The 15,517-nt window shown below is 31.7% G+C and overlaps 1 protein-coding gene across 1 annotated transcript in view; it reads left to right on the top strand.

Moving 5' to 3' along the window:
- The first annotated feature begins 5,042 nt into the window (after positions 1-5,042).
- The window catches only part of LOC119835008 (sterol O-acyltransferase 2), a 14,256-nt gene continuing 3,781 nt past the window's right edge, over positions 5,043-15,517 (top strand). The window contains exons 1-8 of the mRNA XM_038359587.1: positions 5,043-5,383; positions 5,626-5,868; positions 6,279-6,430; positions 9,509-9,645; positions 13,670-13,812; positions 14,265-14,394; positions 14,506-14,652; positions 15,123-15,260. Coding sequence (XP_038215515.1) covers positions 5,639-5,868; positions 6,279-6,430; positions 9,509-9,645; positions 13,670-13,812; positions 14,265-14,394; positions 14,506-14,652; positions 15,123-15,260 — 1,077 coding nt within the window. The 5' untranslated portion in view covers positions 5,043-5,383; positions 5,626-5,638. The remainder of the gene's footprint in view (positions 5,384-5,625; positions 5,869-6,278; positions 6,431-9,508; positions 9,646-13,669; positions 13,813-14,264; positions 14,395-14,505; positions 14,653-15,122; positions 15,261-15,517) is intronic.

Below are 15,517 nucleotides of genomic sequence, written 5' to 3'. Positions count from 1 at the left end.
ACTAAATTATCTACATTTATTCATTTCCCCTATAGAAAGTTTTGTTACCCTCATAAATTACTGATGAAATAATTTAAATGACTAGTTAATTTATGGGCAAAGTTTAGTCATTTCGTCTTTGCTGTAAGTAGTACGACAGATAAAATTAGTTTCCAATTTACGTCGAGCTGTTTATTAAAAATAAATCAGACACATATACCGATGCACCTAAATGATGAATTTTATATTTGTAATATTCTGTAAGTGTACCTTTTTCTTACCCTACTAATGTTATCAATGCGAAAGTTTGTGAGGATGTGTGTATGATTGTTACTCTTTCACGCAAAAGCTACTCAACCGATTGCAATGAAATTTCGTATTTAACCTGGTATTCCTACGGGATACAAACTTACGCGGGTGTAACAGTAGGGCGCAGCTAGTATTCTGTAAATGTTCTTACAAATTTCTTCCATACATCATAAAAGTGTTGAGTAGGACTATATTTAAAACTTATGTCAATAATGTATTATGTCATTTTTTTTTTATTAGGAAAATCTTGCATAGACGTCTCATACTATATATACTATGGGTTTCCAGTGTGGAAGTCGAGCACGACCGAAAAGCTCGAACCAGGGCAGGTTCACAAACACACACCTTCACAGAATATTGGCGAGAAACGGTAACATGCATATTGTGTTTCGCACGGTGAGTGGAGGAGCCAGAGGCTCTTTTCATCATTCCTTCTTTCCTGTCGTCAAGCCTTTCCTTATCCCTTACTCCTTAAAAGCAGGAAAAGCATTTACAGATGCACTATCTCTGCGAATGTTCACGAGCAGTGACGATCCCTTCTCATCAGGCGACCAACAGTTCCCGCTATGACATAAAAAAATTGATTTCTATATGAACGTATATTTTATCGATAATAGATAAATGCAATTGTAAGGTTTCGTTTATTTATCAGTCATATCCAAAAGAATTCAACAAATTATCTAAATTAATTTAGATATAGGTATTGAAGAAGAAATCCCTTAATAACGTTGAACTGTAAACGGTAAACCGATTTGATAATTAATTTTCCACGCGCGTGATTCAATGTACGAGTATGTGCTCGTACAGACCACAAGGACTATCCTCCTTTCTGAAATGAATTGTGAAGTGAACCCTGAACTATGAAAGGCTTTGAATATTGACTTTAAGACGACGTCGAGCTGGACGATAATAATTTATGCTAAGTAAGTCAGTCTAGATTTCTAATATCGATTTCAAAGTAAAGCGCATGTTGACATTTTAAACTGGTACAATTACGTTTCATGTTAAGAATTATTTAAGTTATCCCCCGTTCATATGTTTTTTTTTTGTAAGTTTATATGTATCTAAAATTATCAACAATTCATTCTTTAAAATAACATACCTTTTTAGTAAAAGTAAAAGTTACATAGTTTCCGTTTCCGGGAAATTTTTGGGATAGAACCAACCCTAAGTTTCAAGTTTTTGTCATCTTGCTATTAAATTCCATCAAAAATCGATTCAGCGGTTCAGGCGTGATGAAGCGACAAACAGACAGACATTGAATTTAGCAAAAATAAGTTGATGTGTGTGTATGTTCCGTTGTGGATGAGCAAGTAGTATAAAAGCTTAAAATTCCGGTGCCATACGTAAAACCCTGATTTATTCTAGCTTGGTTCAGGTGGCATCTTGATGATAATGCCTATTTACCTTATAAAATTTATTTTGTTTATTTAAACAACATCATCAGCCAATATTCGATGTTCCCGCTGCTGGGAAACAAAACGTAGTAAAACTATATTTAAACAAGAGTGCCTAATTCAAATGTGTGTTATTTAGTTTACACTTTTTTTTCATATGGACTTGTGTTATAGACGTGAGAGTCAAGTGAAATTATGGCCACATTATTCAGTAAAAAAACGAAATTTCGAAGAACGTTCAATCTATTATTTAAGCTCGCTATGTTTACCAAAATCACATCATGGTTTTTTTCCATTGACACAACACGTCGAGGGCGAATAGTATATTAGCTATGATATGAATTTCACCACAGACCACATAGGTCTTTCCGTCTTTCTCACAACGTGTTGTGAGAGTTTTTATCACATACGAGTATAAAATTTTTCTGTGGTTTTATTGAAGCCATAACTCGAACGCGACGTAGATTCTTAACTTTGACCAAAACTCGTTGCGAGCTATTTTTGTTGTGATCGGTGTTTGAGCGTAAAGTAAACTATACATAGTAGAAAAAGAAGCTTGTGCTTCATATATCATACTGTCAATTATAGGTTTATTAAAATTAGATAATTCGATATAAATAGTATGATTTAATTTTTCCACTCTGTGGGTGAGAAAAGCCATAAGTAGCTATTTTATCACATTTCTTTTTAAATTTCACAAAATTACTTTTGTCTACAAAATTTATAACAAATATTATATCTAATAACAAATTTATATATTCTGAAGAGTTCTGTGTTTCACAGTGTTCTTTTGCACTTGAATGAATTACAGCAATAGTAACATCTGGCATGTTTCTGTTCCATTTCTTTGCAAACAGCAAATAAAATGTAGTCCGTAATTTACATATCATTGTGAATTTGCCGTTTGTCGCTTTTATTTTAGCATTTAACATATTTGTGTATGTAAATTACATACACGTAATAACAACACTATAAATAGTAAAAGTCTAGGCACATTATAACAGAGACGGTATTTTAGGTTTATACCAACAAACTATCAGTAGGTAGTTTTGTAGCAAACATTCAAAACTCTAACCTTACACAGGAAGCTTCGTATCGACTGAATACCAAAGGTTGTCAGTTCACGTCTCTTTGTTTGCTTTCAGTGCTTACTCCTTTACACCGCGCTGTGAATATTTAAATCCGCCACACAGCAACGAGGCTACGTGAAAATAATTTACTTTGGTCCGATTTACATATTTTATTTGTACTAATAGGATATTCTCACAGTAGTCGTGTAGTGTTGTCATTAAACAAATATGGTTTAGTTAAAATGAAGGAAACGAGCACGCTTCGACACGATTTTGGCCAGCTCGCACCGGGTAAGGTACACGCCCACAAAAGATCGACGGGAAATAAATCAATTATATGACTGTTACCTTACAATATAATGAAACATAATGAAGAAGCAAGTTTTGATATCTAGAATAAAAAGAAATGATAGATACTACCAACTGTCAACATTTAAGGTATTTTTAGAATTTTAAAAATATTATATTAGTATTCATAAATTTTCATTTCATTGCAATAAATAAAATTTTAATTATGGTAGTCGAACACGCTTCGGCACGAATTGCTCAGCTCGAGCTCACACAGGGCTGAAACAGCACACGCCGGGGAAGTACCACACCCCAACGTGTTTCGTTCGGTGAATGGGGCCCATGTCCCTTCCTTACCCTTTACTTTATTCCTCTCGTCAATCCCTTCGAAGTCAGCAATCCATTTGTAGCCATTGGTAAGGTCTGCAAACGACCTTACGCCTCTTCAATGTTCATAGGCTATAGGCGGTGGTGGCGCTTACCATCGGGCATCCCGCCGGCTGCATTGGCGATGGTGATATATAAAAAAGTAAATTAATAAATAATTACACTGCGTTAATCTTATTCATGCAAAGATTTCTATTTAATAAAACGCTAAATGACGAAAGAATTAAAATAATACTTGCAAAGCGTTCTTAACTTCTATTTAATACCTTCTTTTATATATTAATATATGCTTATATAATAGGGTATTAGTTCTATATAATAACGAAGAAAAATAACATATATTTCATTCCCTTGAATCACAGTAAGTACATACAACCCCAACAAATTCAAGCAAAACGAAATTGTAAAATTTTTCTTGACTACAATTTTTTCCTGTATTATATATTTTGAGAACAAGCATATTATGCAATACGAAGCTTAGAAGCTCAGGAAATGTCTTTCAAATATTCGTTTACTTTCGCTTGTTAAAACCGTACTTAGGTAATGGATGGGCGTCCTTCTAAATTTAAATTTGTAAGCCACGAAAATCAAAACCAAATGTCAAATACAGCATTCTGCCCTATCACACTTCCAATTTTAACTGAATAATTAAGTAAAGTGAGTGTTTTCTTCCTACATTTATGCGTAAAATATTTTTTTATTTAAAATAAAGTCTTGAGCTAATTCTGTTGATCAAAATATTTTTCCCAGATGTTTTTCGTGAACCGAATGCGAAAACATTGTTTGCTATGAAGACAAATGCCAACCAAGTTGTAGGTTAAAACCAGGTTATAACGGACGCGAATGTCAAACAATATGTTATCTTATGTTCAGTTAACAAAAGTTCCAGATTCCGTTTTCAAAATCGATGAACTGCGGTCTATATACGACACTTAACGTAGAAAGGAAAGATTTATAGCCTCATAGATTGTACTCGCAGTGACCGATTTTTTAAATGGAATAATGAATAATCTTTTTTTCACTTTAAAATCACAATTATATTGCTGTTTCCGCTCGAGCAGAAATATCGAAGTTAATATGTTTAAAACCAATTACATAGTTTTTAAGCTTCTCCATTTCAAACAAACGAATATCACAGGTCACAATCAAATGTGTTAGATAAATTATTTCAAATAACACGATGGTTTTATTGGGGAAGGAACGATGGAGGGATTTGGCAAGTTTATATCTCAAACACTAATATTATTGCTTAACTTAAGGTATAAAGTAAGCATTATATAATAGGATTTAGGTACCATACATAATATAGTTTTAGTGGTTCATCAATGTCGCATGTAATATTTTAAACCAATAATTTTATATTTGAATATATTTATCAGAACATCGAGGTATCTACGGAGTCATGTTATAATAAATCATGGAAACTTAGAGTAAATGTTTTTAACATTTTATACCACTCTTATTTGTTTTAGTTCACTTTCCCTTATCAAAGTAACAGCTGTTGATAATATAAACAATCGTCCACTGCGTCCCATGTAAACGACTTTTCTGATAAACCAAATGTCTGAATAGAGTACTTACAATTCATATACTTTAGGCATACACGTGTGATCGCAAGTCGTGTTTGTGGACAGTTTATAGTTATGTATCACTTGTATACTCTCAATTAATAGGCATATACCCTTTGGCAAATGTTGTTATTATATACAAACGATGTGTACAAATAGTAACCCGCATAGGGACTATAATTGGGTCATCTACCAGTTATTGGGAGTAAATATATTAGAATTCGCGTAAACAAGCTGTATTTGCTATCAATTTGAAGTGCGTAAACATTTGCTCGTTATTGGTGACAGAAAATTTATTCTGCGCAATAGTTTAAAATAATAATATTTGGAAAAGGGAAGCCCGAAAACTTTCGTGTTTTATTCTAATGACAAATAATTGAAAAAGGTACGTATTAATAAATATAATTTAAGTGTACATAACAGGCAGGTTCAGCCCATTGAAAAGATTGAAATATTTCTTATAATCTATCAGGATTTAACATTAAAAAAATTGCGGGCTTTAATATTTTCTTGCCATTACTCATTCATTCCATTCCCTATTATTAAAAATGTAAATCTTTTAATTTCATTACCACCATGATCTAATTTTATGTTAATTTTTATAATAATAAAACCACGTCATTTCAGATAGATTCCTATAATGGAACAAATAGGCGTTTTACGCAACCGTCACCAGTCAGCAAGACAGCACAATGGAACCGTATCCGGAGGCGTAATTAAAAAAGAACCAGAATTTATACAGCGTGAATCTATTTTGACGGTTCTTACAGAACACTCCTTGCATATTCGAGCCATTTACCATATTTTTGTTGCCATTCTAGTTGTACTTCTCTGTGACACAGTTACATACGATCTCGTCGAACGTGGAAAGCAAGTAAAATACTAGTCTATTTGTCCCATTTCTTATTTCACATTATATCCTCAGCACAAGTCTCCTTTTCTAATAGGATTACGTATTTAAACCCCGGATTTTCCACATCGTTTAAATAATCCAAAAATAACTAGCTCCCGAGTTGGTACAATAGAGTCTACATAATACCGCCTAAACCTTTTCTATAATAATATGCAAATAACCCTTAAAAGATCCACAAAGGACTTAAGGAGTTACTATTACAATTCCCAGAATTAACTATTAGATGAGCACTCTAACCTTTGGTGTGTGAGTGCTTAATGCTTAAAGTGCTTGATTTAATATGTATTTGGAATGTAGGGTGTTCTAATTAATTCAACATATACGTTTATATAAGAGCAAATGTATAATAAATATCGATTTTTAATAGAATAAATATCGGCATTGCATCAGTTGTTCATGGATTTGGAGACATCCGGCGCGCTATAAAGATTTGGTTGTTCGAGTTCTCTCTAGCGCTTTTATTTTACCCTGGACTAAGGATATACGCTGCTACAAGAAAACTTATCAAAAATAATCCAGGTATTTCTTTTATATTAATTAATTGCGCAGTGTATAATGTCAGTGAAAATTGATGCTACGATTTAATATTAATACATTAGGAACTTTTGTTTTTTCATTTTTACTGAAAACATTCCGTCTAAAAAAATAATTGTCCACATATTATATAAGCATGCTATTTTATTTGCCCCATTTAATGAATATAATCACTTAATTAAAGGGTTATCATGTATAGACAATAACATATTAAACTGTGATAAAACGAGTGCAAAACGATAATTTACATCTCTAATTTTCCCAATCTCGAAGAATATGAACACAAATAAATTTCTCCATTCAATTAAAATCCTGAACGTTGATTCTGGAATTGACACCTGTGTGTTTTTTGAATGCAATTATCATTAAACTAGCTGCGCCCCGCGGTTTTACCCGCGTAAGTCCGTATCCCGTAGGGATATCGGGATAAAAAGTTGTCTATATGTTATTCCAGTTGTCCAGCTATCTACGTACCAATTTTTATTGCAATCGGTTCAGTAGTTTGCGCGAAAGAGCAACAAACACACACACACATCCTTACAAACTTTCGCATTTATAATATTAGTAGGATATAGTAGAATTATTTTATAATTCACATATATATGTCATAAATATTTAAAAAAATCACCCACTTTCTTCACCCCAGGTAGTCCCTTATTTTTGCAGCTTTTCTAAATTTTAACATTTATGTTATACAGTATAGTATTATGTTATCTGTGCTTATAGATTATAACATCTATTATTCTAATGCAAGCGGAGACAAATACAAAGAATTATAAAATCAATAATTTCCCTTAAGCCGTCGGTGTAGTAAGTACCTATATGTAGTGAGTGGTGTAAATAACGTTTTGAAGATATTAGGAAAGATAATCGTTATGTTTGGGCTGCAATTTAATACAAATTACAAACTAATATTGTAATACTGACACTGCCAATATTAATAGGATGCGTAAAGCTGAGCCATGTCTCTCCGATCGTGACAAATTTTCTGCCCATCGCACTACGTGATTGAAGGAATACTGTGCACCTGTGGTAGCATACATACGTGCAAATGTATATATCAAATAATATAATAGATTTGCAAGAGGATAGAAACACTAGAGAATAGTCTACGAAAAAGAGACGTTTTGTATATGAAGCTTGTTTGATATATAACGTTTTTTTTTTGTAATACATGCATATCATTTTTTGTGACACGTGAAATATAACTGTTAGTGATGTGACCAAGTTTTCATTAAAACAGGATAAACTTAAACAAGAAAATTGAGCAACATAAATTGAGATAAGTTTCATCATAAAATTTTAAACTGAGTTCGCTGACCCTAAAAATATTTTATTGATAACCCGTACAGTTGCACACTACAATGTAATATTTTATTATCAAATTACTTTTACCCGTGAATTATTGCGATCATTTCAGTGCAAATGAAAATAAATTGATAAATAATAATTGCGATATCGCCACAATTGGGCAATAAAATTAACTAGCTAAATTCATTTCATTCTATAGTTAAGACATCACATAAACTTGTTTCTGGAAAATACTTAAGAAATGGCAAAAGGTACTGGGCACTGGCGGAATATGAGGTTAAAAATTAACTAGATCATACTAGGTGAGAAAAGGAAAATAATTTAAAAATTAGGATTGTTTAAATGAGCAATATACATAAGTGTTTAGGTTCTAGCTATAATAATTCCCAAATGGATTTAACTCATTAGCTCTTTTGTTACAAGCGACTACTGTGTCAAATGCAGCTACAGATCGAGTGATTGGAAGTAACAAAAACAACCCTGAAAACATAAAAATATAGATAACATTACAATATTCAATGGCTTCTGCCGTATATAACTCTGCCTATACTTATTAATGTACTAAATAAATATCGACGTTGTTTCTTACAAACAATTCAATTTACGAAATCTTGTGCCCAATAAAGCTACACAAATAGAACAATACGTTGAGAAACAAGGTTAACTAGAAAAGAGTACCTGAAACACATAATGTTACAACATATAAACATCCGTATGCTGCTATGAGATCAAATAAAAAAGGGAATTTCAAAGGGATACAGAGTGTGATATACACACATTATTTAAATAACTTGATATTATTTATTATTCACAAAAGTATAAGTAATAGTAATAAATAATTTCCTTATATTGCCTCATATTGCATTGTTATAAAGTTATTTAATATAATTATATACTATCAGAATATATATTATATCGTCAAATAATCAAATTAATGGTAGGATATATTAAAATTACAATATTTAAACATAAAGGAGCTTTAAATGAAAGTGAAACGTGTTATTAGAATTTACCTTTTAGTCACTCTATGGCCTAATTTACCACGTCACAGAGCTTCAGCTCACTTTCCTGTAACCTTTCCGCTACAATAATCCTTGTGATCAGCCAAGATTATCAATATTGAGGTTAAAAACATACGCGAACACATCATGGAAGATTTTTATTTTGTACCCATAAGGTATAAGCATGCTTTGTATCTTACAAAAGATTTAAAATATAGATGCCTACATTTTATCACTTAAACATTTTTATCTCTATTGCATAAAATAGTTTATCCGGGATACCAAAAGATTTCTAACAAAACTAACCGATGCTTATCCGACTGACCTTTTTGTTCAGAAACTCGCTTATTCTGTCTCAAACTTAATCACGCTAACAAACTTTCTCGGATAAGAAATATAAAAGTGTATTTGGGAAAATTGTCTTGAGATGAAATTTTAAAAACAAGTTTAATATTAAATATACAGTCTACTTAAACACCAAGCACTACAACATGCATATAACTGTATGACAATATCATTTTATATAACACAATATTTATGACGCATCGTTGAAGTATTTTGGTCCCATATTCTAAGTTTGATTAACTAAGAAGATAAAAAAGTACGATCGTGAGCAGTGGACAGTGGTGAACTTTCTGAATATGCTAGGACACAACATGATGTGTAGATAATAAATCCAATCCCAAAAAATAAACCAAAATAATAATCTTACGTAATCTATCTATATTAATATAATTTTTGTTTCTTTCAGCGGCATGTCAAATATGGTCCCTAATTGGTTTGGGATGTCTAATCGCTTTGGAGACAACTTTAATTGCCGTAACGTGTTGGGATTTAGGAAGCAAACATCTGGCTGTAGGGTCATCCGTCACAGTTTCTTGCGAGATGGTAACTCATTTGTATCTGCTAAGGTATTTCATAAAGATAGAACAATAAATAACGGGTTTTCATTATCGAATGTATTAGTTTTGTTAATGAGTTAGAGTGAAGTTTAGATAAAAAATATAGATATATGTATTTTTCATACAGTTCATTCTAAATGCAAAATACTAACAGTAATTAGTATGTCATGTAAAAAAGATTGGTTTGTATGAAAACCTCGGTGCGCAAGTGCGACACGCACTTGGCCGTTTTTTTAATGCCTGACCTTTATAAAGTAAAGAGATTAATAATTATTCATAGATTTTTAAAGCCACATAATTCTGCTATTTTATAAGAATTCAATATTACTGTTTCATAGAATCATTAATTATTTAAAAATAACACTTACGAATATTTTCAAAGTTGTAATTGTCTGAAGAGCTGCTTATAATGGAAATTATGTCTTTTTCTTACGTGAGATTTTTATCTACGTGACCTTTATATAGATAAATTAACAAAACTGCAATATCAAAATGCCAAAAATGATTTAAACAAACATTTACAACATTTTATTTACATATTCGGCTTAGATTAAATTTAGAAGTCACAGTAATATGTCCTAACTCTTTACATAAATTTACTGGTTGGTGTACGCGACACATGGACGTTTTAAATTAGGTGTTGAATCAATTATTAGGAACGTAGTTGTGGATTACTCCTGCTTGATATTTATTAAAATATTCAAAATTTTGTATTTGAATTATTTCAACTTTAGGTTCTCTAAATGTATTTTACAAAAATCAGTAGATACATTTTATGCTATTTGTATTATTTATCATTAACATTACTATCAATGAAAATTCTTTATATCTATTCATATTGCGTTTCCTCAATTATCTTAAATGTATTAATAAAATAGACTTATACAGATATAGTAAAGTTATTCCATTATTAGTTCCAATAGAACGAAGAGACCGAACATATGATAAAAACTTGAAACAATTTGACATTTTTGTTGATCCCGATAAACACAACAACCTATTAAGTATATCTATGTCTATGTATTCAATTTACATTTGTATATTGACATAATGACATAAATACTAGCCACAGTCATAGCCAAAATAATTATAATAGTCATCTACCACAGATACTGTATATTGGCTAAATAAGATATGCTAGTGAAAATTATAGGTAATTTCTTATTAATATGTTTGACATAAACTTTAAACTTATCCAAGAAATATGTTCTATCCGTGATACGAGAACTTGGGAGGCAAAAGTTTTATTACTAACGTTATGTGTAGGAGCCCTATACGTAGTTTCTTAAGTTTTCATCCAAGCTTAGAAATAATATTCTTAAATAATAAAAGAGGCGAGTGTACAAAAATAAGACAGGGAAGTATAGATAAATATAGTTGGTTTTTCAGATGTATTTTTGTATCTGTAATTTTGTAATTATTTCCTAGGTTACCAGCTTAGCATAGGTAGCTAGCTTAAAAGGTTAAGTAATTACTGATTACAAACTACAAACTAAATAATATACAACAATAAATTACCTTCATACTAATCCTATAGACTACACCAAAACCCAAGTAGTGGCTTTAACAAAAACAAAAAATGTTTCGTGTCTTACCTGACCATTACAACGAGAGGGAAAATGTATGAAGATATAAGGCAGCAAAACAGTGTAGAAAGTGAAACGTAACATAAATCAGCTGAAACCCTCGTCAGCCAGCGGCCGCCGACGGTAAATAACGCCATCCGCGCCGTCTGTTGCTGACAAACACCATTACCTACTGTGGCCACGCCGCATGCGCTGCATTGTAATCGTATTACATGCTATTAGAACTCTGACTATACATTTAATCACAGTTTTGATTCAACAAGTATCAATAAATCTAACTATTAATTAGATATATATATATATATATATATATATATATATATATATATATATATATATATATATATATATATATATATATATATATATATATATATATATATATATATATATATATATATATATATATATATATATATATATATATATATATATATATATATATATATATAACAAAAAACGTTTAATTTTTATTTTTATAGCATTGATATTGATATGCTTTATACCTATATGAGAATTTTTAAAGAATAGAAAAAAAGGGTTTTTCGTTTTCATGTGCGTACGGGAGTCTGAGGCGGGATCACGGGTGGTCGAGAGGCTAGGCGTTGCTACGGTTTGGCAAAATGACGCGGGTTCATATCCCGCCTCGTTAAAAACGTTATTGAAAATTAGCGACTCCAAGTCCACCCATTCAAATATATAAATTAATTTGCCTGACATACCTTAGACCATTCATAATATTTAGCCTAATAAGTTCGACTTTTTGCGTAATCGATTGATTCGTGCAACTCAAAACATTACGTTACCTACCCTCAGCAGCAATATATGAATATAGATATTCCGCTCATTGCAGATTTGCTCGCATGGACTATATAAATTTGTACATCTTGGATTTTTGGAGTATTCGTAGATACAGTATAACTTTAGATGAGTCGTCATCATCATCATTAGCCCATATATGTTCCCACTGCTGGGACACAGGCGTCCCAGCAGTGGGACGAGTGGGACAGGGTTTAGGCCATAATCTACCACGCTGGCCAAGTGCAGGTTGACAGATGTAACATGTCGTCGAACTTTTGATTCTTGGACATGCCGGTTTCCTCACGATGTTTTCCTTCGCCGTTTTAAGCAGTGGTGATGTTATCCACGTGTGCAGATAAATTGAAAAATCAATTTATTTCCTGCACGCTCGTCCGATCTCGAACCCCGACTTAGATCTTGTCAACTATTTATTTTATCGAAAACCTATGTAGAGACCTCTATTATAAATCGTGCTACTGAGCTTTGTAATGAGCCTTTAAAAGTTCAACAAACCCAAACTTTTAAAAGTTTTAAGTTTTTTTTAGTTTAAACTTTTCCTAAGACTCCCTAATCACTTTCTTTCACTTTCTTAGCTTCTCCCTCCTTTTCATTACTGTCGCTATAAAGTCAGAAAATTTATTGTAACTATATATGATATGACTTATATCATACGTTTATTTATTTTGTTACAATCGCTAGGTATATTTATCAGATGTTCGTTTATCCTATAACTTAAATATTTGTTCACCTCTTTTAAAACTTCGTATTTTTATTGATTAGGTACTAGCGATATGACCTGTATTTGTGCATGTTTTCTCTTTTGTTTATGTTTAATCTATGTGTTTATGTAAATTTTGAATGCAATGAAGAATTTTCAACCTGTCTATCTTTATATCTTACAAATTTAAAATAAAAATAAAAAAAAAATGTTTTAAGACATCGAATTTCCTCATTTAATCACATATTGGCGAAATTTTGTTTGAAAATTACAATCAGACAAACGGAAAGCGTATTTTTATTTACAGATATGGCCTTGTTACTGTTTTATTATATGTATACATTCTATTTATTCTATTAGATATAACATTATTTGCTACAAACACTCATATTCCGCTTCGAACGAAAATGGATATTAAGCAATAAACGTTTGTTCATACTGTTTTTATTCTCGGTTAACTATCAATAATATAGATAATAAATAAATATCCATGTACAACAGCACTATACCTCCATTTCTATGTAACAAACACCCTCGACCTCGACCTTTTATAGCGACTTTACTCAATAAGTAGGTACTAACAATTAATTACGCTCCTGATTTTTTATTACGCACCGATAGAAAACTAATTTGCTAGTATTTGTAATGAAAACTATAATCAAAATTATGGTTACGGAATAAGCTTATAAGATCAATCATTATATCTATTCGAAACTCAACAATAAAATTAAAAATGTGTCATATATTTTGGTATAGGTATACCGATTTCTAAGTATGTATACTATTCATGAATATTTTCATCATCTCGATCAGTATATAAGTGTATAATCTATGATCTCGATCAATATCAATTAGGTAGGTTAATGTTACATGAACCAGGAAGTATTAAATACATTTTTTTACAGTTTAGATTTGTGATGAAGATATGGTCTATAGCAGTGGCCTGTATTCCACGATGCCATGACGACCCAACACCGTTGCCTACATTCAAGCACTATGTATATTATATATTTGCACCAACGCTTCTATACAGAGATTCGTATCCCAGGTAATTGTCGTTTCATAATAAAAATAGTTCTGGTTGTTTAATTGCTTTACCAGAATGTTCGATTAATTGAGTATTTTACCTACAACCAACTACCAGCTACATCTTTGAAAGCATTTTATCTAATAGCAAGCAGTGATTCGTACGAAATATGTAATGAAATCGATGTATAATAGAATTCTATACACTACATATTTTAATATATGCATGAAAAGTTGTTTGTTTCCTACAAAAATGATATATACACGTAGCTACTAGGTATTAGCAGCACATATAAGTATTTTACTCGAAACTTAATGAATTTCCCAAAGAGGAAAAAAATAGAATTTTCAATCATAAAGCATAAAAAATATTCATCCTCAGAATTTTCTCAAAATGGGCACCAAAATGTTTAAATCTTAAGCCGTATATATTACGCAAAATTTTTGTCACATTAATAATTTTGTTTATTCCAGGACAAAGCGGATTAGATGGGATGTGGTATTATTTCACTTCTCTGAGGTCGCTGCTATAATATTTTACAACAGCTTTCTATGGGAGCGCTTTATTTTGCCTTACTGGTCCGATTATGGTAAATCCCCAACAGTAAGTTAAAATTTATAAATGAAACTTTTATTTATAGTAGATATTTTAGACTGAAACTTTTACTTAATTAGTTCTGATACATATCCCAATCGATTGTTTTAAATGTTTTAGATCGAAGCAGGAACTGTTGTCCGTGGAATGTTTGCTTGTGTTCTGCCTGGATTAATATCGTTCCTGTGTGGTTTTTATTGCCTTTTACACGCTTGGCTCAATGCTTTCGCCGAGATGCTGACATTTGGAGACCGTCTCTTTTATGAGGTACCCTAATTGTATTATAAAAGTTGCACATGCTTTATATGTAGGTATATAACAGCTAAGAGTAGTCGTAAAAAAGTTCAGCCTTAAAAGTAAGGTAAATGATACGCAAGCAGCTTTCAACTAATTTTTAACGTAACAATATTAAATATATCCTGTACTTATTTCGCCCGAGGCTTCACTATCTCTACTTATATTAAAAACGCGAAAGTAACTTTGTTTGTCACGGTCTGTTGTTCAGGAATAAACCTCTGAACCGATTTGAATGAAATTTGGTACTGGGATAGATTGAGATCAAAAAAAGGACATAGGATAGTTTTATCCCATAAATCTAACGAGGAACGGAAACCTTATGAGAAAACGATATCGAATTAAGTATTTTTTTTGAACACGCGGTTGAAGCCACGGGTGGAAATCTAGTTTATAAAAAAATAGAATTTTTATATTTTATATAGTACGGCTCTAAATTTTAGGATTGGTGGACAAAATCAAGATTTTCCAATTATTATCGCGCCTGGAACCGCGTAGTGCACTCCTGGCTGCGTGATTATATTTACATACCTTTGGCTCCGCGTACTGGACGTGTCTTTGCTTATTTTGCCGTGTTTTTCGTAAGTAGTTAAAATATTAAAATGAGTTAAAGTTAATTGAATTATAGGAGATCACGAAGCTTCCGCTTTTATCATGTTATAAAATGTTGATCTACGTTTACCTACTTAAAATTACATGAACCCGCAATTAATTCAGTAGATTTCAAAACTGAATATTAAAAACAAGAATGTATAATGTTTAGTACCACACCCCCACAGAAAACCGGCGTGAAATAGTGGCATGCCACTGTGTTTCGTACGGTGAGTGGGGGAGCCGG

The sequence above is a fragment of the Zerene cesonia genome, chromosome 20 (genome assembly GCF_012273895.1).
Source record: "Zerene cesonia ecotype Mississippi chromosome 20, Zerene_cesonia_1.1, whole genome shotgun sequence".
Taxonomy (NCBI): Eukaryota; Metazoa; Arthropoda; class Insecta; order Lepidoptera; family Pieridae; genus Zerene; species Zerene cesonia.
This window is presented reverse-complemented; position numbering and strand designations above follow the sequence as displayed.